This window comes from Pezoporus wallicus, unplaced genomic scaffold (genome assembly GCF_028554395.1).
Source record: "Pezoporus wallicus isolate ANWC-B61680 ecotype Strahan unplaced genomic scaffold, APGP_CSIRO_Pwel_v1 contig_5069, whole genome shotgun sequence".
NCBI classification, from domain to species: Eukaryota; Metazoa; Chordata; class Aves; order Psittaciformes; family Psittacidae; genus Pezoporus; species Pezoporus wallicus.
The window spans coordinates 4,932,520-4,957,662 of record NW_026642361.1 but is presented as its reverse complement, the minus strand read 5'-3'; the positions used below and the strand labels follow the sequence as shown (position 1 = coordinate 4,957,662).

The 25,143-nt window shown below is 42.7% G+C and overlaps 1 protein-coding gene across 1 annotated transcript; it reads right to left on the bottom strand.

The window, feature by feature from the left end:
• Positions 1-3,196: 3,196 nt before the first annotated feature.
• On the bottom strand, positions 3,197-20,586 carry E2F7 (E2F transcription factor 7). The gene is made up of 13 exons (XM_057429499.1): positions 20,519-20,586; positions 20,321-20,404; positions 16,812-17,087; positions 14,683-14,851; positions 12,026-12,310; positions 11,332-11,490; positions 10,151-10,297; positions 9,182-9,373; positions 8,464-8,548; positions 7,333-7,852; positions 6,196-6,466; positions 4,530-4,954; positions 3,197-3,591 (listed from the first exon to the last, which is right to left on the bottom strand). Exons 2-13 carry the CDS (start codon positions 20,402-20,404, stop codon positions 3,415-3,417), a joined length of 2,790 nt encoding a protein of 929 aa, XP_057285482.1. The 5' UTR covers positions 20,519-20,586; the 3' UTR covers positions 3,197-3,414.
• Positions 20,587-25,143: the final 4,557 nt, after the last annotated feature.

Here is a 25,143-nt window from a genome sequence, read left to right as displayed (position 1 = left end):
CATCATGTGGAGAGCCGGGCTGCGGGACAGCTATGGGATGTCCAGGACAGGCCCCAAGGGTGGTGGTGGGACCCCACAGTGGTGGTGGAATAGGCCCCCATGGTGGTGGTGCTGGGGACCACCTCATACAGTTTTGGGCCAGGGCCCCTGGGCATTCCCCTGGACAGCTCCAGGGCTTTAAGAACCGGCTTGCATAGCACTGGTACTAGTGCCTGCAGTAACTGGAGTGGGAATTGTGCCTGCGTTGCACAAAAAAGCCGAAAATGAGAGCTGCTACCTGTCCCACCTCCCTACTACTCGCATCCAACAGAGACTGCTCAGCTGGACACACAGTGGATGGATGCTTCTTTTCAAGGGCCACACTGAAAATCCTGAAATCCATACTGAAATCACAGTCTCAGCCTTGGTTTTAATTCCATTTTTATTCTGAAGTTGTTTAATATTTTGCTAAAAGATAGTATAAAAAAAATATCCAACCCAACAGTGTGACTGGAGTAAAGCTATATGTGGACAGCTAAAAAGATGGCTAGAGAGCAGGAAAAGCAAGACATCTAATCACTGAAGAACAGTTATAAACAGCAATAAAATTAATACCTATATTAAACTAGCAGTGCAAAGATACAAACTGGAAGCAGCTTTACATTAAAAATACAGCTTTTTAAATACAGAAATAGCACCAATTTACAAGACAATCAGAAATGTAAACGTGGCAGGTAGATTCAAGTATAAGTTATACGCTCACCCTCCTCAGCAAACTGTCTTGGGACAGAAAGGTTTCACAAACCCTGCAGAACATCCTGGGTATGCACTTTTCCTCAGTGCAAATACAAATTCTGCTTTTTCAAATCTACTTTCCTGAAGAGTTGTTCCTAGTTTATTTTTCTTCTTAGCTTTCAGTGAAGATAGGAAAGATAAACTCATTCCCTCTGGAAACCAGCTCTTCCCACTCACCAGTCTAGTTCAGCAGCTTAAGTATTGCAAGCAGCATTGATCCCTTTGCTGCCCAACTACTTTGGTGGTCCTGTTCCTATTTTAGTGACAATTTTGCATTGACAAAAGCAAAACAGCATATCATCCCCCTTCTTCTCCCTGGCCCAAAACTACTTTTGCAACCATGAGCCACAGAACAGCTTTGATCGTGGGGGAGTTGAACCTCATTTCCAGACCTGCTCTGTCTATGGAAACTCAAAAATGGAAGCAGAAATTGGAAACTGAAGATCCATTTTCAGTCCCTGTGTTTTCAAGTATAGTTAGGTTAGTTATGGCACAGAGTAACATCACTGACAAAGACGATTTTTGCAATGATGCTTCAACTGGAGCAAAGAGCCAGTATTAGCTCTAATCCTCCCCTCTGCTCCCAGCTGCTATTTCACTAAAAGGCTGCACTGTACTAAAAAGACAAGGCTTGGAGAATCTACATCCACCATGTCATAATGAACACTAGCAGCCTGTTTCCAGCCCCAACAGCAACACAAGTGTAGGGGCAGCACTGTGCCAATTACACACTGCTTTTCAAAGTGACATTAATTGAAGTGGGTGTATAAGAAGAAATAATTCAGAAGCAAAAACTGTAAACTTTCATAACTGTAGTGTAATTAAAAAAAGCCCAACCAACCAATAATAAACCCCTTAAATTTAGCAGTCTGAAGACTTCTCTTTACCACCCCTGAAATTTCCTATAACTCTACTATAGATTTTCTTTCAATGAGGGCTAACTAGGCCTCCCTAAAAGGCTGTTATTGGTCTATTCTAAGATAAGGCGACATCACTCAAACTCCCAGCTTCACTAAAATTCTTTCTTAAATTCCATTTTCATAATACATTTCCTTACAAAAATAAAAAGCCTCATCAAACCCCCAACCCCCCAAAAAAGTCCTAGTCTCCCTTGACCAACAAAGTAGCACATCCAACAGTGTATCTACCCTTGGAAAACCAGTACCAGTACCGAGAAGAGCTGATAATGCTGGCCTTCTGTTTGTTAATTCCAGAGAAACACTATGTCAACAGCAACACTTTCTGTCTTTTAAAAACAAGAAACTGTACAAACTGTGGTTTGCTACATGAGTGAAAACATACCCAAGAATAAGAGCATTAACTCTTAAAATTATGTCCTATATCATTAATAGCACCATCCATTATTTGATGACTCTGAATATTAGCTGAGAGATGTTTCTTCCTCTTTATCTTCTGCTTAGGAATACTTTTTTTATCATTTCCCAAATTCAAGACTCCTGCTCTTTTCAGTTTCTTTTTATGATTTAAATAAATACGTGCCAAAAAAGATCTCCCTTGTCTTCCAAGCATGTTCAAATGCACTAGTAACTAGTTACAAAATTCCTGTAAGTGAGGTGTTAGGCACTGAAGTACATACCCCTTAAGCAGACTTAAGTAAACAACTAAGCAGGCACTTAAGTAGACTCAGGTTAGACTGAATCTAATCATGTGGTTAATGACTTACCAGTGTTTCCTGGTCATAAAATCTAGACTATATATTTAAACGGGAGATGAAATCTTAGCACAGCCCTCTCAGTGGCTTGTCACTCTGTCAAATGTAATTAAGGGATCAGGTTTTGTATTTTTTACATTTAACTTGTACATTTTGCTCAGAGTAAAAGAAAAAAGAACCAAAACCCAAAACCTAAGGACTACTACAGCTCATTAACACAAATATAAACATGTTAACATTCACAGTTATTTTGGTCTTAATATTTTTTCACATGTATACATTCAATCATACCGTGTTATTATTAGGTTTTTCTAACCACAAGTGCTGGGAAAATTGTACAACAACCAACTGACATTCAAGTAATCCTACCCTGAGAAAATCTGTTATTCTGAAGCTGAAAAAAAAAAAGACTTTTTTCCACTAAATCCCACTCCAATGTACAAAATAAATAGCAAGAGGCTGCACTGCGGAGGCAGGATTTGACAGATTGGAACTGAGGAAGCAGTTGCTCTCACAACTGCAGAAGTTTATCACTTTTACCACAGATTTACTCAGGGTAAGTAGAGAACATGCAAAAAAAAAATAAAAATGCTTACCCCAGATAAGTGCTAGACATCTCACTTCAAACCATGAATAAAGAACCCCTGGGGACGCCAAGAAAATCTGTTTGCATCTCCTGACAGCAATAAAGTTTCCCAAATTAAAACACCAAATAGAGTTTGATGCGCACAAGGGCATGTGAAACATCTGAATTCAAGTCAGTACTGAAGGAAAAACTCAGTAAAAGGGTTTCAGTACCAAGGATGATTTGTGAAGAAGGTGGCTAACAGAACTGGTGCGTGAATAGATAGTGGGGAAGCATACCAAAAGGGATGACATTTTAACACACTCCTCTTGTCAAGAGCTTGATCTCTTGTAATAGATACAGAGTCCTAGGACAATCTGCCCACCCTTTGCAATGAGTGGAGTTAGTCAGGGCTGGAACTAGAGATTTCCAGTCTCCTCTGCACAGAGCTGGCATTTCTGGTCTGGTTGCCTTCATTTTTCTTCCATGCAACCGGGTCTCCAAGACTTCCAGGAGTTTTGAAAAATGCCTCATGACGCACAGGACGAATGTTCTTGGGAGTGAGGGGAGCTGATGAAGGCTAGTTGTTAAACAAAACCAAAGGGATTCAGTAGGGTTTTCTCAAAGCCTACATGCAAGCATTCAAATAGAAGGCAGCTTGTAGATGTCAACCTCTGTACCCTGTTACTATAGGGAATGAATTCAGACATCTTTTCAGAAGCTCCACAGGCTTTGCCCCTGCTTTTTGTTCTGGAACTGTCTGCCAGCAGTTCTGCCAGATAGCTTCTATCCCATTTCCAACTTAAATGTATTCATGCCTGCTCATTCATTCTTATGCCAATCTTGCCCTTCAGCTTAAATGGCTTTCTCTTCCTTTGTTTTACTCACTTTAGTTGTTTGTTAGCATCAAAATAGGTCTAAAATTAGTCTTCTAAACCCTGACCACTTGTTTTTCAAGTGCCACTCTACTGTAAACTCTATGTGTGACAAGACTGCTTTATGTCACTCATTGTACTTCAGATCAATGGGTCCTTCTTCACTTTTGAATTTCTCATCTTTTTTACTCAAAAAAGTCTGTTTCTGTAGTAGATTTAAAAAAAAAAATCTTTATAAAAAAGATCAACAAAACCTACAAAAAGAATTTTTCCCCCCAGTTCTGATACTGCTATTACTTTTCCATTATTTAGTGAAGAGAGATCAGAACAGGGGTGAGGAGGTACCCCAGGACACTAACACCAGAGAGGTGCTGCAGCCAGCTGACAAACAATCCTCCTGTCCTAATGTGTTTCTGTGGCCATTGCAGAACACAAGATAGTGTCAAATGGAGAAAAAATACTTACCTGCATTTCTGGGGAAAAAAAAAAACCTGTAATCAATTTTTTTTTTCTCTATTCCTGTAAGAGTTTTAAAGATTAAGACTTTCATGACATACTGGCATCAGCCTGCAGCACAAGGTGCCTTCAGGCCCAGTGATCTGGCATGGTGTTTCATTGTCAACCAAACACCTTTCCCACTTACCTGCTGCAGCTTCAGAAGGGTCACTGGATGCCCCATACACACATGGGAGTCCAGTTTAACAGCACCACAAGACCTTGGGAGCGCAGGACTCAGGTGCTGAGCAGGGTGAGTTGGTTGCTGAGGATCCACTGAAGGCACAGGTGAGACCTTGGGGGTGACCACTGCCGTGGTGCCTATGAAAACAGGTGCTGTTGATGCCAGGCTGGACATGCTGAAACTCATGGAGGTGGCAGCTGAAAAGGAGCCATCGGGAACTGTGGGAAGAGGACTGCTGATTGTGGGAGAACAAATAAGAGGGAAGGAAGCCAAGGCTGCTGATGGCAGCATGACACAGGGGACGCTCAGAGAAGGTAACTGGTTTGCAGCAAGATTGATGGCACCAGGGGCTTGGTTTGCAGGGAGCAGGAAATTAAAACTGCTCAATCCTAAACCAAAGATAGAAAAAGCAAAGCATTAATACAGCTGACAAATTAGACTTAAGCTATAACTAGACTTAGCTTAAACTAGAACAGGGAAGAGGTCCAACAACAAAGAGAAAGGCTGCCCTGGAAGTAAACTGTGACAAAAATAGTAAAAAAGAAGCAAGGAAACTGTCACAAACCTGTAACTCCTCTGTCAAGCTCCCTTTCCTCACCTCCATCTCCCCCCCTACTGCCTGTTCACTGTATATACATCCATTTACTTTCTTCACATGAAACGCCAACCACACACCTTGCAGTCTTCTGCTTCTAACTTCAATAGCAAGAAACAGCTTGGCTAAAACCCTCTTTTTTTTTTTTTTTTTCAATAATGGGAATCTTATCCTCTGCTATATGAAAATATATATGCTGCTTTAAATGAGAAAAAAAACCCAAACACAAAACAAGCTCAAACATACACCCCAAAGATGCTTATTTTCCTGACAAGAGCTGAAATACGGTTTTGAAACAGAAGCTGCTCTGGTTCCCTATTTGTCTGACCTCCCAAAACACCAGGATAAACATTTGCAAACTGAGCAACTTCATCTTATAAGTGAAATCCCATAGACCCAACTGTGCCAGAAATTAATCGAATACTAAAGCAGTAGTCATGGATATCTACCACGTTTCGTGTTCTCACAAACCAGTCTTCCACTCCACACAAACACAGGACAAAAAATAGTGAACATGAAATCCTCCTGCAGTATTTTCAGCTGCTTCCTCTCCATCCCTCCCATGTCCTACAGGTAGGCATGGCTACACTCCCAGTGCCTCAGTTTTTGTGGGGTTACCCCAATGATGCACGTTACAAGACAGTACAAAGTTCATAGCTGACTACATTCACTCACTCAGGGGGATGCTGTTGCACTGTTCTGGCCACCCTATTGCCAAACATAGATTTCCAGCTCCTCTGAGTTTTGAATGCTGGATAAGTGTCTTTTTTTCTGCTGCACATAATTCAACCATGCAAAACCCACATTATTCATTGCTATTAATGTTCGGGTCCTTCAGAAAAATGACTGTATTTTCAGAGAAACGACAGTTCATCTGAAGTCAAGAGAATTCAGAGCTATTATACTACTACAGAGAACTGATGACAGGCTTTTCCTGCCAAATACAGACTTATTCACCTATCTGTAGGCCTCCCTATTTGCTCAGTGAAGAGATGCAGAAGTCTGGGTGCCTCTGGATCTCATGGGTGTCCTTACCAGCAGTAGATTGAACATAGAGATACTGTGGTAGGAAAGGTTGATTGGTGCTTTCTGTAGAGATGTGCACTTTTCCTGGAGAGGGTTCATCAGGGTCTTTATTCTGAGCCCCTTTTTCTTGCTTCTGAGAATCTAACGGCTTAGTAGGCTCATTGTTTGAAGCCTCTGGAGCAGCAGGACTTGTGAGGTCAAGACGAAAAGCTTCTAGATGTACAGCAGAGGTACAGCCACTTCCTGGGGTAGATTCAGCCTTGGGTGACTCTAAAGGCTTCTAAGCAAAAACAAAAGAGGAAATGAAGAGTCCAAACGGAAATAACAGTGCAATATCTCTCATGCGCCTTCCTCAGCTACAGAGTAAAACATGCATCTGTGCAAACGAGCAGCACAAAACTGATTAACAAGTCACCATGTTAAAAAACTTTGAGGGTTTGAAGAACCATATTAGCGATGCCCAAGCCCTGTGCCCCATGCTGTAGTTCACTTTCAGTACTTGAAGACACTGGATAAGAGATACCTGAGCTTGGGGATTAATTTTTTACTGATAAGGAAAAGCACCTGTTTCAATTGGCTTATATTCAAACACTGATACGATCTGGAGCCTGACCCCGATGGTAAGTAGTTAGGAGAACCCTGAGATAGCTGCACTTTACCTTTTACCATCATCCTTCTCCAACATGCCTGCTGTGGGCAACATGGCTTGAGAGAGGGGGACTCATGCTGGAGAGTAGTGGGGAAGTACAAACCACATTTGCTCAGTGGCGTAAGCAATGCTGCTGCTGCTAACTGGGAAAGCTCAAGGTGAAGATGAGGAATAATAGTCACATTAATTCCCTCCCCACTGGCAGGTTGCTTTGTTGAAGACAATGATCAGGACACTGATTCCAAAGAACAGATGAGCATCACATCCCTCTCCAAAGGAATCACACTCCGGTTTCCCCTGGTAGTGTGAAAAATCTCCCAGTTAACGCCTATACTTTATATACAGCCCTCTTACAATTTTATTAACATGTGGGAGGCAGAATTTGTACCTGTAACACGAGTGGTGCAGTGAATTTTCACTTCTGAAAACACTGTCTTGGGCAAAAGTCTTTCCTTGCTGAGAGGAAGCCTAAGAAATAATGAAATTCACTTCTTTACCTTGGATACCACAAGTGAGAGAGGCAGATCCCTCTGTTCCACGGTCTGCTTTTTAGCAACTGGCTCTTCATCATCTACAGGTGCAGAGGGTGATGCGCACTTGTGGGAGCTGCGTTTCTGGCAGACAGCTGAAGGTACGGCAGCCTGAGCTTCTGCATTCCTGTTTCCCACATCTCCTGCACTGGGCAGGCTCTCCCTCAAGTTATTTTCCTGAAGACCACCACACAACATAAAGAGGGATGAAGATGGAAAGCACAGGAACGGTTGGTTAGGGAGCAAGGCAGGTTTTCCATTTTCTGTTTTGGAGGCTGCTAGCGTGGAAGGATGTGGAGCTTGGCTGCTGATGCCATGTGGCAGTGAGAGGCTTGGCACATCTGTCTGAACCACAGGGAAAACTGCCTGAGGCAAAGGGTTAACACAAAATTCAGAGTCTCCAGGAACTGAAAGAAGGGAGAGAGGTGAGGTTACGCTTGGGTTCCTTGCTGATTTTAATACTGTTTCTGTGGCACAAGCTTCATTCCTAAAAGTAATGAAAAAAAGAAAAACATTTAGTCCAAAATTACCCCCCTATTTTATCCTTGAAAGCAAATAGTTACATTGTTGGACATAAACATGGAAAAATCCTGTCCCGCCAGCCACTACTTTACACAGTTTAAAAGATACAAGCAGGGCCACTTTTTATTATTTCTAATTACACAGAAGCAGACTTCTCAGGTTTTGGGCAGAACAATAATGCTCCCTGTTGCACTTAACTAGAATCAATCATTCAGAAATTAATTCGAATTAGATGTAGATAAGACTCACTGATATGACAGAAAGTCTTTTGCAGGGAATTATGATTTGCTCAGCCTACCTAGACAACAGGGCAAAGGAGGCAGGGATGACCTATATAAACAGATATGAGATGAAGAACTAACAAAGCTGAAGGAAAACAATGGTACAAGTATAAATTGGTAAGTATAAATTGGCCATAAAAAAAAAAAAAGAAAGCCATGGTGAGACCTATTAGCATTAACATAGTAATGAGACCATCCAGTAATTTTCTATCTCGGGCTCATTAACAGAATCTAGCCTTGAACTAAACATGACAAGCACAAATCTGAAACTGGACGGGAGTTAAGACCAACCTACCTAGTATCTTCATCTATTTTCTGCCTGCAGATAGCTGCTGGATTTATCATTTTGGAGCAATATTCATCTGAATTCATAATATAGGCTGAAAGAACAAAGGAACATTCAATTAATAACAGATCTGTTTACCAAGCATATTTTTGTGCTGGCCATATAAAATAATTGGTATAATTTTTCTATCCTGGCACATTTTTATAACGTCCACTAATGACCTACAGCCAGAATCTGCAAGACACTCAGAACTCAGTCCCACTGGAGAGGTGCTCAATATCGTAATTTCCTATAAGAAGGAACTGTAAAACCGTAACTGCTTTGTCTTTTTAACAGCTATCCATTAGATTGTTACAATAAATTCCACTATATTAGAAACCATAAAATAAAGCAAGCTTTTGTGTGGCTAAGGAATCTTTCTTTACCAAATTTTAACAGAAGAAACTGTAGTATAGTTGCAGTTAGTGGAGAACAGAAACATTTACCAGAAAACAAACTGCAGATTTAAGGCAGTATGGCCCAGATTAATCTCATCTAACTTTAGGCACTTGACTGAAGGGTCCAAAACAGAAGTCTCATCACGTGAACAGTAGAAATATAAGCACTTCCCAAGCATCATTCTCATATTTAATGAGTCTGACTCACCCAGTCAAATGCTTTACATTGGTGGGCCCATATTTGGGCAGATCCACTGGGATACAAAAGAACATGCTTCATTAGCAATTACCTTGCCTCTCTTGATGTGGGCTGCTGGGCTCAGAACTGACCTTCCTTCTGGTCTCTTCACAAGACTGTGTGCTGTTAAACGAAGCGTGACGTGTAAACCTTTGCCTTCCAGTAGCACAGATCTGATATGGGACACAGGCTCCTTGTGTCCCTGGCAGAGGATCAGATGTTGGGCTGTGCCCTCTCAGCTCACCTGTAGGAACATGATTTTGTACAACAGACCTTCATGGAATACAGCTCCTCATTTAGGCTTCTGCCATGTTACCAAACTTGGTGATAAAAGGTAACCTCTAGCCTGTCTCAGACCCCACAACATGGAAGCAGACCTAAGCTCAGTATGCACTGGTAGACAAGATACGGGCTTCTTTTCTTTCCGCTCCATGGCACCTGCAGCAGCAGCTACGCTCTAGTGTGCATAATCAGGAGGAAATAGATGGTGTTAACACTGTCCTTTACTTTTACTTGGTCCTGGCAGTGGCCTGACTCAAATATTATTACCAAAATGCTTCCTTTTGCTCTGGCTTCTAGCCATGCAGTTTACAGAGATGCTCTGAGCCACCACCTCCTTCGCAAACAAACCTTCTGTACTAAGGTACACATGCAAGAAACAGCTCTGCTCTACCTTGGTAAATCCGCTTATGAACAAAATAATTCACTCTCTAATTATAACAGAATTACGGAGATTTTGCAACCCAGAAAAGCTGTGGACTCAGATTTGGAGATGTAGGCATTATCTGCCATTGTTCTACAATTTATAGTTACATAAGTTGGTGTAAAAATACCAGCAAGACAGTGTTCTTCAACATCCCTCCACAGCCCTTAGGCCTAAAGTCTAACAAGGGCAAATGTTGAAGTGGCCAGCAGTTAACCACCACAGGGTGGACAATGAATACTGAGCCATTCTTTACAAATCGAAAACAACCTTTTACACTGGGAAGGGTTTGTCAAAAAGAAAAGAGATGTGAGCTACCCAAGTTAGTGGTCTTGCCAGGGAATTCCACAGGCCCAATCCACTTGAAGGCTGGTTTGCGTCCTCTTTCCTCTGTGACATGAACTTTCTTGATCAAGCCTAGGCTGGTGAGAACATTGGCAATATCGTACAGTCTTCGTACCTTTGCTAACAGAAAAGGACAGAAATAGTCAGGATAGCTACTTTTACAGCACATACAGTACATATTTACATGGTAATTTTGTTGAGAATAGCACCACAGCTTTCATAGATGAGGGGGTAAAATCAAACTGCGATAGACTTAAGCCACCTCCTATGAAGCCTGTCATACCAGCTCCCACCTGCTTGCCACTGGTTCTTCAGATTTTAGCTGCTTATGCATCTTAGCTGCTCAGGTTTAAGCAAATGGGTTAGCAAATGATTACATCATCATCTTGCCCAGAAAAGGCAGCTACCTCCACATGTGGTGAAGACAAGCACCTGGGGGCAAGAAGCACATGAGTGCAAAGCTCATCACAAAAGGATGCATATTTATCATCTGGAAAATGTAACCCTCTTAGAAAAATAAAATCTCTCCAATAACATGTTTGAACTGAATATGATACCCACAGGTTGTCCAGCTAAATTCCTCCCAGTATTTGGAGTAGAATTTTAAGACTAAAGTGCAAGTACTTTGTTTTAAAAGTACTTTAAAGACACAAAAGTCTTTATTTTAGAATAATTATTTGCTAATGCTGAGTTTTTTCTATGTTGTCCAAGAGATCAAAGTACTAATCCTCACAAACTGAAAAGCAAACAGTGCCATCCAGCTGTGAGAGATTTCTGGGATAAAAAGAAGTAACACATTTCTGCAGAGAAGAAATTTAACTCTGTTAAATTAAACAACATGTTTAATTTCAACAAGTCCAGAAACATCATTTAGAACAGCACAAGAAGTAGGGTTAAAGTATGAAAAAAAAATCCAAACAAAACCAACATTTTTATTTTGATGATAAAATTTGAAGGTAATTGTCAAATGGACTCTTCCCCACCCCAAGCTCTGATTTCACAAACTAGCATTCACAAATAAGAAAAACCCTAAACCATATTTCAGCAAAAGATTCCTGACCTGCTCTTGCCACTACCTACTGGTGTCAGTTCAAACACGCCCCTAATTCCTTTGCTCACAGACTGATTGATTTGCATCTCAACAGCCAGCTTACTTTTAAACTTGCTGTGGTCCACTGTATCCTGGGTTTCTTCTATCAGTATCTTTGCTGCAATGTCCAGAGTGACTATCTTGGTCTTGGAGACAAGGAACAGCATGACAAACTTTTGGCTCATAATCCGCAACGACTTGTCCTTTCTGCTGTTTGCAGATGCTGTGTTACAAATAATACCCAAGCCTCTTAGCATGTCATCCATCATAGCCAGAAAACTAAGTTTCTCACACAGAAAGCAGGTAAAGCATTTCCTTGTCAGGAAGCAGAAATCTTTTGAAAGGCAGCAAATAACTGAATAGCGCAGACAGAATTCTCTCTTCGAAAGGCAATAAAAAAATAAAACTTGCAGAAATAGTTTTTAGAATGTCAGATTGCAAAGCTGACTCCACTTTACACTGTTCTGCACCACTATAGTTTTGTGACTCCAAGGGACTTTGTAAGTATGTATTATGCGGGCAGCATGCAAACAGTGGACAAATGGAAGATGGCACCTTCTGTCAGGATAAAGCATTTACTGCCATGTACAGGTGGGGACAGAAGAATTCTGTCACCTCCATGGTGAATTCAGCACCTTTTTGCAAAGAATATTTTTTTACTGTTTAATTTAAAAGCAAAGCAAGGGAAGAAGTCACATAGCAAACTGGAGAAAGAGACTTGTGTCTGTGTATCACATGATACGTATTAGTTATCTTACCAGAGGTGCAATCTGGTTCTGAAAAGTCCATTAAGGGTCTGTCTTGAAGATCTGGAATAGTTTCCTTTTTCTGTTCTCCAAATTTGTACTCCAGGTCCTGCTCCTTGTGCTGGAAGATGGTCATTAGCTCTCCATACTGCAGCTGTCCTGCTTCCTGAAGTGTTTTCAGAGTTTGACTGAGGTTGTGCCGGCCATGCCAACAGTACTGGTTCTTGGCCACACGGCTAACCAAGTGCAATGACTCCAGGACATTCACTATATCATAAATTCGTCTTCGTTCAACTCCTGTTTTGAGGTTAGGGGGAGAATAAAAAAAGACACAGATGCTCATCTAGTTTTAATGTGTTCTTCAGCAGAAGTGCAAGAGCAAACAGGCTGTTCTCTAATACTGAGTGTTCACAATATATTTTTCACTGTTCACTTGGACACATTACATTAGATCCATTCTATCTGCACAATTAAGAACTGACTTGTGTATGGCCAGCCGCATGGTATTATGCTCTTTGTCTATCTTCTTTTCTGCTGCCCCACTCAGACCTATCCAGATTGCCCTAAGGTTTCCTGAGCACTCTGGCCCTTCCTGTCAGATTGCTCCAGAGCTCAGACACATACCTATACACAAGCCTGCGTGCAACAGAGGGCAAGAAAGGGTCTGAGCCTGGTGTTGACACAGGGTAGATATAAAAGCCCACTCCTAAAGGAACCACTTGCATTTTGAATGGCACAATTACTTGGTAAGCATATACCAAGCAAAGGAGCCTCAAAGGCTTCACAAGGTGAAAAGCAGTGGAGAGTGAGACTCACTGTTTCCAAATGCAGAAACAAGTCCTCAGGGCTGACTGGGTCTGCACCAATAGGAAATCTATGAAATATGTCCAGCTTGGGTTCAGCCTGACTGACGTGAGCAAGGTTGAGAACTGAATATGAACAGCCTGGTGACTCTACTCACTGTTCTGAGTACTCATGTCTAGCACTGTTTGAAGCATGCCTGTTACATGTAACAGTACACTATACACTAGTGGCAACATCTGTACTACAAATCGCATAATGGGTAACATTAGCTGAGCAGACCACGTGCTAGCCCAGGGGAAAGGTTTTTAAAGACTTCTCTGTGGAAGGTGAGGCCTTAATGCATCTGTTTACACATCTGGAAAATACAGATAATACTTACCAGCCTCAAACAGGTATTAGAATAAACAATTCATGAGTATTTCTAAGTGTGTGAAGATTTTGGAGTAAAACATACTCCAGAAGAACATGAGCGATACACATATCCTGTGTCTGTAAGGCACCAGAAGCATAGTTCTCTTTGTGGTCTTTTCCATAGGTCTTTAGTGAACTCAGCAATATAAATTTGTAGCAAAAACTGTATTACAGCCATCATTTGTTACACACAGAGAGCAGCAACATCAGCAGTGAATAAATTTGTGGTCTCTGAAGCAAGTGGATATGGGCAGGCAAGGAAGTGAAAACCAAAGGGAGGAAAATAAGCACAGCCCTTTCAGGGAGGTAAAATGCACAACAGTAGGTTTTAAAAACAAAGTTTCTAGTATTAAGGAAAGCAAAGTAACGCCGCTTCAAACACAAAATAAAGTACTACTCATGTTCAGCTGCACAAGGTTGGAGCACAGGCACATCATGCAAACACAGAAAGAAGTAACTACAAAATCTAAAATAGCTATTTAAAAATTAATTTCTTGAACTATTTACTTCATCTGAATTCTCTCCTATTCCCACTTCCTATTACCAAGGCAAATAAATGAGTATTTCAAGGACTTCCTTGGCAGTGTCACAGAGGACATCATTCCTCTGCTCCCTTTCTTTCCAAAACAGGCACATTTCATTTTTGCTTCCTCTTTTCTGGTAAATACCCGAGTTGTAAATGTAAATAAAATATTTATTTAGTTTAAGTTCAATCTTACAAAGCCATGCTTAGCTAAGAGACAACCCATCCAAGGACCTGGATCTTTTTCTTATTTGTGTGACTTGGCTTAGCCCTCTCTCCCAAATTTCATTGCTTCTCTCAGATATTTCATTGATCTTTTAGCTAAGACCAAACCTAACAGGCTACTTGCTACTTGCTACCTTCTTGTCACCTCAGTACAACACATTTTCTCATTCTACTCTTGCAGGTCTCCTGGTAACCTACCCTCACAAGAGAACATTTAAAGCTAAGATAACCTTGATGAACCATGAGATCCTGGAAGATGTAATGTCAGGCATGTTACTGAAGTCAGACAGTAAAGCCAACTGATTTCCTACACTAACTAGTTTGCAATTGCTTCCCCAAACATTGTATTCTGACAAAGGATGTAGTTTATAAGTCTTCTTCAGAAAGTGTGTAGCTCATAACTCCTTCCATGTTCAGCAAATTGAGAATTTAAGCAAGCAGCACGGTTGGTGAACAGCTGGAGGATAGATCCATCTAGTATAAAGTACTGTCAGAAAGGAGATTTTAAGATGGTAGCGTTATCAAGCAGTAAAGACACTTAGCAATATTAGTAATTTCCAAGTCTTTATTAGTATGATTAGAAGAGCATCCAGACCAAGGGAAAGGCAGCCCTTGCATGTACTCTGTAAGAAGGATGACCTTTTAAAGGCCCTCCTGTTGGGCTACCCCAGCTGCTCAGTTATCCCATTTTTGCAGGTATACATACCAAGAATTGAAGCCACTTCATCCAAAGAAATAGTAGTTTTTTCTGTTGACAACGGATAACTTGGATAGCGAGCTAGAAATTTTTGGCACAAGAGTCCTAAGCTTTTCTGTTTTCTGCTGGGCCTCTGCTTTTCAAATTCATCAACCGTGCTGTCGTCTACCATATCATACTGTTAAAAAATAAATGTTAACCCTTTAGTGCAGAGCTTTAGAAGCAAGGCATAGCCAAGTGAGGTATATTCCAGATGTTAGCAGTATTTAAGCTCGGACTTTCTAGTAAGGAAAAACCATGAACACCTTGCAAGCACAGAGCACTTGGGTGACACATTTTGCTTGCAAGCTCTTTTTAATTCATCACACAAGATATCTACAGAGAAACTTATCTGTGAGATCATAAAATAACAATTATGCTTCAGGAAAAAATAAAACAACCAGTGAGACCAAACACATAGACTAGCAGATGGCAAGATCCTACTTGGAAGGAATATTTCTTTTTGAGAGGAGGAGGAATATTCCCTCAAACACCTCTGGATCTAATAAACCAGAAGATGTACAAGCCATCAAAGAGTTCCTGCCAAACTTCTTTCAATAGATTTTACTGCCCTTTACAGTGCCTCTATAACTTTAAGAAATTAGAGGCTGAGGTGTTGGGCATGATGGTAAGACACTATAAAAGGCATTATCAAGTGCCTTAAGGTCTGAACCTCAAACTCAGTTAAGCTGTTAGCTTATGTGAATTCTGTAGGATAGCCTGAATATGGTATTTCTGTCCCTGCAGGGAAAAAGACCCCAGAAAACTGTGATGGCAAGAAGAGGTATGTTAATTTATTACAAAATGAGAATGATGGAGGCTTTTTCTGTGCTGGTAGCTCTTGAAGTTTTGACTCTGTGTCTAAGAAAGGTGAGAAAGAAATAATCATGTTCTCTGGTAAAGAAAAGCTGAGAGTGGTGGCAGCTGTTGAAATCCGTGTTTCCTTGCTTATGAGATCTTAACTGTCCTTTGGCAGTTGTGACCTTGTGGCAGGCTGTTGCTCTGATTGAATTCTTAAGAGTTTTATATGGTATGGGAAAGGTGGTATCTTACAGTAACACTCTTTTGCAAGTTAAGTGGAGAAAATTAAGTGTTTTACTAAATAGGAAATATTTGAACTCTTCATAGTAGCCATCTCAAAAATACCATATGACCTTAGTGGGCTTGCAGTGGTAATGAACTAACTTTTAACACTGACTGGTGTTTTACTTACTATGTTAGGAATTACCTTTAGAACTGTTTGCTCCTTTATGGCTAAATTGGAGAATTCTCCAGACTACTGTCACTGTAGGTCCTGGAAAATCTACACTTGCAGAGTGATCTGTACCTATCAGATGATGCTTCTCAATAGGAAGGCCCCAGAACTATCTTCCTCTGACTTAAATCACAGAAGAAGGATATTCTAGAAGAAGCAATCCAGGACAGGGACAGCAGTGGCTGGAATGAAAATAAGTCTGAAGAAAGGAAACTAACGACGCATATTACAACCTGACGTCATCCTCTCCACGGATAGCTTTCCTAAAGGGAGGACAGGGATCAGCCCCTACATTGCCTGAGTCTTGGCAAGTAAAAATTTGATTAACACTTGACCATCCTTGCTGACTACTAGTTTGGGGCTGGTGTGGAAAGGGGGAGAAAGGTTTCAGCTCATCACCATGTGGGTCTGTTGTGGACATGGTAGAAGATTTCAAAAATATATTGAAAACTACGCACTCCCATTGTCAAAATGCTCTTGAAAATCCTGCTTGTATGGTTAAAAATGATCTGGCAATTTTCTTTCTAATGCAGTTCAAAAAATAGTGTCAGAAGTACTTAAGTTGGGGAAAATGACCCATTTAAGCTCTACTTCCTTCACTGTCCCTTAAGTAATATTCAGGCTTTTGAAGGGTCTCAGGTCAGTTACTAGTAGAACAATTACTTTTAGTCTTTGCAAGTCCTGCTGTTCAGCCAGTGCTGTGCAGGCAACCGTCCTTGGCAATATTTTATAATTCTGCAGTCTTCCATAGGAAACAAAGGACCAGTTGGAATAAAAGTGAGGCACAATTTAAGGAAGGTCTGAGTCCTACGTGAACATAAGGTAATCGTGTTCTGAATCTCACCTGTAACGAATCAGGTGTGTCACTCTGCTCACTGTTTTCTATGGGTCTGAAGAGCTCTTTCTTCTTTTCTCGGTCCCTCATGTCAGGGCTAGCAGCACTAATAAGCATCTTCAGGTTAGCAGTGGGGGTCCAGGGATCCGGCTGAGGTCTGTCAATGAGCTTAACAGGTGTAATTGGATTTCTTTCTGGGGTGCAGCCTTTTTGCTTTGATAAATCAACTGGTTCATTCTTAATGGGAGTCTTTGGGGCCATCCTGGATCGATCAAATATGTTTTCCTGTTAATAAAAAAAAACAGTTCTTTAGACACAGCAGGAAAGAAACCGTCCAACAATCAATGTAATTGTTCTTATGAAGGTAATTGTAGTGACTCATGCCTTGGCATTCGCAGCTATATTTAGCATGGCTCTTCTGCCTCTGTTGGAAGGAGTAAAATAGTCAACATGTTACTGTACTTGAGGCAGTGTGTAAGAGATACTGCCCTGAATTACAGAGCCTGAGGTCAACCAGTCAAACTTGTGGCCTATTAGGCTTTTAAACTCTGACTGTTATTACAAGACAGCATTGCCCCCAAACATAAATCACTAAAACGGATCGAAACTGAGATAATGCATAGGTCATGTTACAGTTAGCAAGAAAACATGTTCTTTTGCTTAAGAAGTCCCCAATGAAAAGCCATGGTAGGGATGCAGCTTACACTGTCATAAAATGTCAAACTGAAGTGGCTGTAACTTCATGTGCAAGTGATGCAAGCTTTGCATCTGCACTATCTACTGCTCAAAACAATGAAGAAAAATCTCCATAACTATTCACTGACTGTAGCTAAGAGCTGCTAGAAGGAAAAGTCTAATTCATTAGCTGATTTTTATCATTCTTTGAATGAAGACCAACTCCCTCCAGTTTCTAGCTGCAGTCAAACTTTCTTCATATTTCACCTTTGGGTCCAGTTTTACCCCTTCCTCTTACTGGAAGAATTATCACTACTGATCAAATAATCTCAAGGGACTGGCTGAATAAAGAAGGCATCAGGGTATCTTTGAGCCAAGATATCCATTTTTGAGCAACAAGTGACAGTACTTCTCTCTAGCCTGTTAGTGCAAATAGCTTGTGAAGACTAGAGGAATAAAGTAGACAGGATGCTATACTGGCTTTCTTTGCAGGGTATCAAAAATTGAGGTCCAGGTATTCTAAATGTGGTACAGAACAGAGCTTCCAAAAATGCCCATGCAGAAAATTGTACTGTATCTTTTTGCCCAGGGAGATTGATGTTCTGTTCTTAGATAGTACAGCTATAACTTAATTCTCCTTAATACCCTAGAAAAAGGACACTGGGGTTTTTTTGAACTCAAGGTTATTATTATTCAGTAGCTTCCAGATTTAGGCCCTTAAAATGATTGCAGGCACCTTGAGTGAAGTGAGAAAAAGTGAAGCTGACAGATTATCGTCAGAAAGCTAGCTGGAATTGGGAGTGAAGCCTTTAGAACCACAGCTAACTGCTTTTAAATTATAAATCGGGCTTGAAGTTGTTAGCTCTTCAGTCTAGCTGTGCGTTTTACGGTGGTGTCTCAAACTGAGTAAGTCTTCTTGCTCAGACTAAGATTACCACTTCCTTTTTTCAAAATGAGTTTTAAAAATCTAACATGACACCTTTGAGGCTGGATATTATGTATTTTATTTTGAGCAGCAAGAAGTTCAATTCTGAAATGGAATACAGCCTGAAAGAAAATGTTAAGTTACTATTGGTTTGCTATAAGAACTCTCCCAAGTTTTGCCTTTTATTTGGAACAATTCAGCTATCATCAGCTGAAAGATATTTAAATAAGCAATTCCAAATATCATCTTATCAGGTACAGTCTAGCTAGGAAGCAGACATGTTCCAGTAAAAACTGAAGCTGGCTTTTACTAGGAGCAGCTCTGTAGCATCCAAACTGAAAATGAATTTGGCCCATCAAAAGCATTATGCTCTGAGCACTGATGAAGAACACTTCTCCATGCATTCACCTATGAATTACACAAAAGGATGTTATAAATGTACCTCCTTTTACAATTAACAGCCAGTTGTAACATAACTACACTGTAATAAATATGGGTCAACTTAGATGCCACTGTATTTCTTGGAATATATGTTCACATAGTGTTGGCGCTCCATATTCTTGCAACTTTACATTCGGCAGTGAATCAACACTTAATCTGTATCAGAGAAAGTCTACCTTCCCCTCAAGTTCCTGCTCACTATACCTGGTGCTAATGGAACTGCAGCAAGGGCAGCTGAAGCAACTTGCTGTTCCACTACCTCAAATGCTCATGTTTGTGTAAATACCACAATGAAAAAAGTAGTGGCACTGTAAAAGAAGCACACATCTACTATCAACATGACAGATCTTTACTGCCTACTAAAGTAAGAAATGCTTTTACCCTTGTCAGTAACTGCAATGCTTTATGTGAACTTCCAGCTGTATTCCACAGAACTCAAAGGCCAGTTGGCATAAGTGTGAGATTCACCTTGATCCAAGCAGAGATGGCTTTCAAATACAAGAGGACAGGACAGGCTGGCTTAATGAGCCTAGTATGTAAACAGGAATTCAGATTTCTGAGACAATAGGAGCTGAATCTGACAAGAATTATGTGATCTTTGGATGACTCCTGATTGAACATGGACAGCAGGTCATGAATCGGGTCTAGTTCAAGAGATGTTACTGAGCAAAATATGTCCGAGGCTAGATACCCTGTCTCCTGGCTGCTAAGGTAGGAGAGGAATAACGAGCTTGTTCCTTGCTGAGTAGCACTGCTCAGTCTCTTGACCTGGGAACATCATTGTGCGGATACAGACCAGAAGGCAAGCATAGTAAAATGTGCATCAGCATGCTCAAATACTAAATAACAGGACCACATGCTGCCCATGTCATGTCAGGCCCGGTTTTGCAGGGTGAGTCTGTAGAAGAGCCTCCTCCACCTTACCCAGCAGTAGCCACTGGGATGGTTGAGATCACGTAGTAGCGAGTAGTGAGTGAAAGCTAAAAACTGTTTCTCTGGGAATGATGCCAGAGCGCAATCATTTCACTTACTGACAACAGTGGGGTGGCTCATGATTGATTTACTGACTTGTCTTTTTATCTTAACGGTAGCGCTGGCCACCCCTGTGCTCCAAGTGCCAACAGGTAAGATGCTGCTGCGCAGGCAGAACACGGCAGGGCGGGCCAGGTGTACTGGTCCAGTGGGCAGCACCCCAAATGCGGTCAGCAGGGGCGTGAGGGACACGATCCAGGCCCGACCTGCCTCCCAGCCCCGAGGGTCGAGGCCCTGCACACACGGACCGGGGCTGTGGCGCCGCGGCCGTAACCCGCTCTGCCCGGTGGGGTGCCCTAGTCCTCGGAAGTACCGGCCGCCCCCACCAGAGCTCCGCGCTGCGCACTGGCCGACACCGGGACAGGGGGACTAACGTGTGAGAGGACCCCGCAGCGCTGAGGACAGACCGCGGCCGCCACTGCCCCAACACCCCGCGCCCGCTCACCTTCTGGGCGGCAGCCTCAGCGCGGCCCCGCCGCCCCGGCCGGCCGCTCGCCAGGTTCCGCAGAGCCAGGACGCTCACCTCCATCTACAAAGCGAGAAGGCGCTTTTAGCCCGGCCCTTAAGAGGAGCCGCTCCCGCCCCGGGGCAGTGCGCCCGAGCCCGGCGGGAGGCGAGCGGAGCGCGGCACCTCGGGACTCACCCTCCCAGGGCCGGGAGGGGCTCCGCGCCCTCACCTCGGCTGTGGGGGAGGTGGGGGGGAGCAGGCGGGGGGCGCGCTCGGCCGTACCATTCCCGCCAGGACGCCCTCAGACATCGCATTTACAATCCGGCCAATCAGGCGCGGCCCGCCGGGGAGCCCCGGCCGCGCGGCCGGCCAATCAGCGCGCGGGCTGGCGGCGCGCGGCGGCGGGGCGCGGGACAGGGCTCCCGCCCGCGCGGGGCCGCTTCGCTCTCTTTTCTTCGCGCCGGCCCTCCCACTGCACCCCCGCCCCCCAGCTCTCCGGCCGCCGGCGCGAGGCGGGCAGTTGGCGGGCGGGAAAGGGTGGCCTGAGGCGGGAGGCTGGGGGGTGACTGCCCTCGATCCTTTGTGGGGCGGGTCTGTGGCTGAGGGGATAGTTGCCGGTGGGGATGGGGGGGAGCACACGGCACTCTTTCCCGGGGCTCTCTGGTTCAGTTCTTAAACCCCTGAGGGCGGAGGAAGGGCTGAGGCAGTGTTAGGCGGGTGTAGCCTTTGTCGCCCGGTCGCCGGCTCACGCTAAGCGCCGTCAGGGTGGTCGCGCTCTTGGAGAGCCGCACAGCGGGGTGGGGGCTGCTGCTCCTCGCGGGGCGCTGGGTACGGGAGCTCCCCTCGCGGGGTTCCTGCGGGCAGCCCGCAGCGCTGCACGGGGCGCTCCTCACGGTCACCCTTGAAACGAGCCTGGTGCCTGGAGGGTAAAGGGAGCAGGCGCTTTGGGGAGCAGTCTGGGCGCAGGAAACTTTCCAGGAGCCCCTAGTGAGTCTGCTCTGGTCTTTTACCTCCCTTGGTAACTCACAGCGTACCGAGGTAAGGGAAGAACTGGGAGAGAGCGTTGTCCGAAGCGAACACATCAAATCCCGACAGTGGAGCTGTGCAGTGATGAGCTCTTGGTCCTGTTTTGAGACACGTGTCTCGTAGTATGGGGACACGTTACAAGAAATTGTCAGTTCTGCTGTATAGAACTGCTTCAGCCTTGTAAGCTTGAGACCCTTTCTGGAGAAATTTCCTCCGTGCAATGTAATTGATCTTGCTTTTTAAATTGAGTTTGTACTTAAGATACTTCTTTTTTTTTCTTATGCTAATGACAGATGTGCTGCTGCATTGTTCCTGTCTTGTTTTGTCGTAGGAGGATTTCCTTCTCAAATTGCTCATGAGCTAATAATGAGGAGTCACAGAAGAAAAACCCCGATCCACAATTCTGATAATTTATAAAAATAATAATTTATTAATTTTTGAGGAACAGATACAGCCTTTTTTATTCTGTACGGCTGTATACGTAATAGGTAGCTATTAACTCTCTTGCATTAACTTTATTAATTTTTAATCTATTCTAATTTTTATTTTTCAGCAAGTTGCAGTACACCACATTTTGTTCAAGAGAATCATTTATGAACTCCCAGAGAACCTCTTCTTAAGAACATGAAAGTGCTTTACAAAAAAGCCCTGTACACTTTTAAACCTTGATCTAACACCTAGAGGAAAATTAATTCCATAATTGCAAAGTATATCAGTATGTCTTTGCATCCATGGCACTTATAAAGAAAGAGACTTTCTAATGAGTAAGAGCGTTTCTAACGAGTAACCTGTTACTACTGTTCTCACGCATTAGAACTCTGAGAACAGACTCATGAGAATCATGAGAGATGCCAAGTCATGGAAAATCAAAACAAGAAGCTCACGTCGCACACAGACGTGCCCAGGCACGAACTCTAGGCCAAGTTAAAGAAGTTGAGAAGGGAGTTTAGCAGCTGAGAGGCTGCTTGTGTGCTGCACACCTGTGACAGGAAATTGCCATCTGGCTCCTTTAGTCATCTGCTTAAACTAAAATGACACAAAAAAAATACATTCTCAGACCTTTGTCTTAGGTCTGTCACAGGCAACTGTGTATCCGTTGCCAATTAATAACATCTATGATAAGGTATTGCATGATGTGAAAGTTTAATATGTCTAACTGTGTTTGCAGGTCTATTACAGACTTGTTGGTTAAGAGTTTAATGGTGGTCAGGACCCTAATACTTGAGTCTTGCTGAAATACTATGGTATGTGCATGTAGAAGGTCATTTGATCATTAGAAGAATTTTTTCTAGCCTTTGAAATTTGGTCATTTATAAGTGATAGAGCAGAAATCTGTAGGTTGGCATGAGACTGGGGAGGCCTCAGCCCAGATACTTGTCAATATTGACTATGGGCTATGTAGTCAGTACGGCACATCTAGCTGAGGTGTTACTGACTTGTAATACCATCATTTTGCTGCTGGAATGGACCTGGGGCCTTATTCGACACTCAGGGCTTGTGACTGTTCTTACTTTAGGTTAAGGATGCCTCTGAATACAAATTCCATTACTAGAAGTCACCAAGGGAGAACTAATTTGAATCAAGTTTGATGCCTTAGCTAAATTTTGCTGATGTTTTCCACGCCCAGTGTTCTTGGCAGCTGAACAGCTCACTGCTGGAAGGAAACCGGCTGAAATGATGGAACAGCTTTCTTCTGGAAAAGCCACAGTCAGTTGAAGATGAGATGAGTAAGATGGATCTTCAACGGGCTGGAAGCTCAGCCTGTTTGCTGGGTGAAATTCAGCCCCCAGAGTGTTATGGAGCCCAGCATGTGCACAGGAAGCAGAAAATAAAGTCAGAGGGAGAGAGATGGCAGTCCTGTGCTAAAGTGGGGTGCTAGAGCCCACTTTGGCATGGGGTGCAATGTGGGGTATGAGTTGCGTATATAGGCTAAGGTGGAAGAAGTGAGGTGTAGCACCATACAGGCGGCTGTGGGAGCTGCAGTGGGTGTGAAGGGACACTGGGTACTGGTTTAGTCTAAGGAAGTGACGTGTAATTAGACTGGAGGAACCCCTTCCATGGGAGGTGGTGGCTATGATTTGGATACAGTAATTACACTTCTGTAAAATGGAACACAGAATATTCAGAATTAACATATTAATCTTAAGCTGTTACACAATGCAAAGAACATATATAACATGAAAATATACTATGTTTGTTAATCAATGCTCATTTTTTCCGTAAGATCATACACAGTATTGTAATACATTTTCTAAGCTCATTTTTTGTTCAGTGAAATAAACAAACAAATCTCTGATAGTGGAACAAAACCTTAAGTGCTAAACATTTTGTGAGTTAATCAGAACAAAGCTATGACACTGCATTTCCTCTCCTGGCTGTAGCAGCTGAAAGAAGCTTGCTGATTATCAGATAAGATTAATTATTGCAACCATACACACATATATCATAATATGCTCCAAGATAATTTTACATCTATCTGTACATACAGGTGATCCACTACAACTAGCAGGAATGAGTTAACAAATTGACTACTAAATTTAAGTACAAATGCCTGTTCTTGAATGTTTTTGTTATACAATTTCGTTACAGGACCAAAAAAACCCTGTCTGATTATTTACGATTTTGTTTGAATAATACATGGACTAATATATATGTATAACATGGATATTATTAAGAATTAAGCATAAACATTAATTTCCCTGCATTTGTTTCCAGATTTGAAAATACAGTATTTCATGTAAGGTAGAGGTGAAGGTGCCAATTCTTTGTAAAGAAAGAAAATACCTTTGGCAGGGAAAATGAATGAAAACAAATCATATCAATATATCCAACAGTACTTTCCATCACAGAATAGGAAATAGTTTTTGAGACATAAGTACTTTTAAACCTTTATGACTTCTTTAATGCAAAAAGTATGGCTGGTCAAAAACCTCATAGTTCCTCTCTTCTCTCTCTTCACAGCTGCCTTTTCCTATGAGCTCAGTGATGGTGGAATTTTTTTCTCTGTCTTTGCTGATATTTGGAAATTCAGTGTGAAAGCTATGAGAGAGGAAGAGACAGATCCACACACAGATTGAATTATGAGGTTTTATTTCCTTTAAAAGCCAGACTGAGTCACCCGATTGCTGAGCCATCAGGGAATCTGCGTGCACCAGCGCTCTCACCAATGAAGCTAGTGGTGCGCCTAGTGCCTGTTGCAGATCACTTCCCAAGCTCCTCCTGGCCTGGGTGTCATCCCCTCCCTCGGGCAAGATAGAAGTTCCCACCCATTAGTGACCTTAGGCTGCCTTAGATCAGACAGGTTCTGCAGCGGCAGTAGCCACAACCGTTTGACATTCAAGAACAGCTAGAAGAGGCTGCATTAAGAGTGATTCTACGGACATCTGGCATCAGCAACTGTGGCTAAAATACAAAGGCAGGGCTGAGAGTGGGACTTGGACATAGCAAGGCCCTTTTATCACCATGCTGTTGGTCATGTGCTCTTGCATTCTCTGTGATGCAGACCCCCAGCTCTGACAGGAGCAACGGGGGGGGGGGGGGGGGGGGGGCGGTGGACACAAGTAGAGGAGCACAGCTGGGTGTCTCAGGTAAATGACAGGTAAGATACACGTGTTGGAAACCATTCGAGTGAGGACTGCATTGAAGGAGCCTCACAGTTTCTGAGTGGTCTGGCTGCTTAACTGCTCTTACCAGTATCATTGCTTTGTCCCTTGGCTCTGTCTTATCTGTAAAAAGACTAGGTGATTTCCTTGGATCAGTCAAGGAAGGTGCTGATGATGTTTAACCTGAGGCTA

Bases quoted from the DNA above. Each gene is read 5' to 3' on its own strand.
- E2F7 (XM_057429499.1), bottom strand. From the start codon at position 20,404: ATGGAGGTGAGCGTCCTGGCTCTGCGGAACCTGGCGAGCGGCCGGCCG. The intron at 14,852-16,811 runs GTGAGATTCAGA...ATTTTTTAACAG, and splicing joins ACACACCTGATTCGTTACAG to TATGATATGGTAGACGACAG. The intron at 7,853-8,463 runs GTAGGTTGGTCT...CATTACTTTTAG, and splicing joins AAAATAGATGAAGATACTAG to GAATGAAGCTTGTGCCACAG.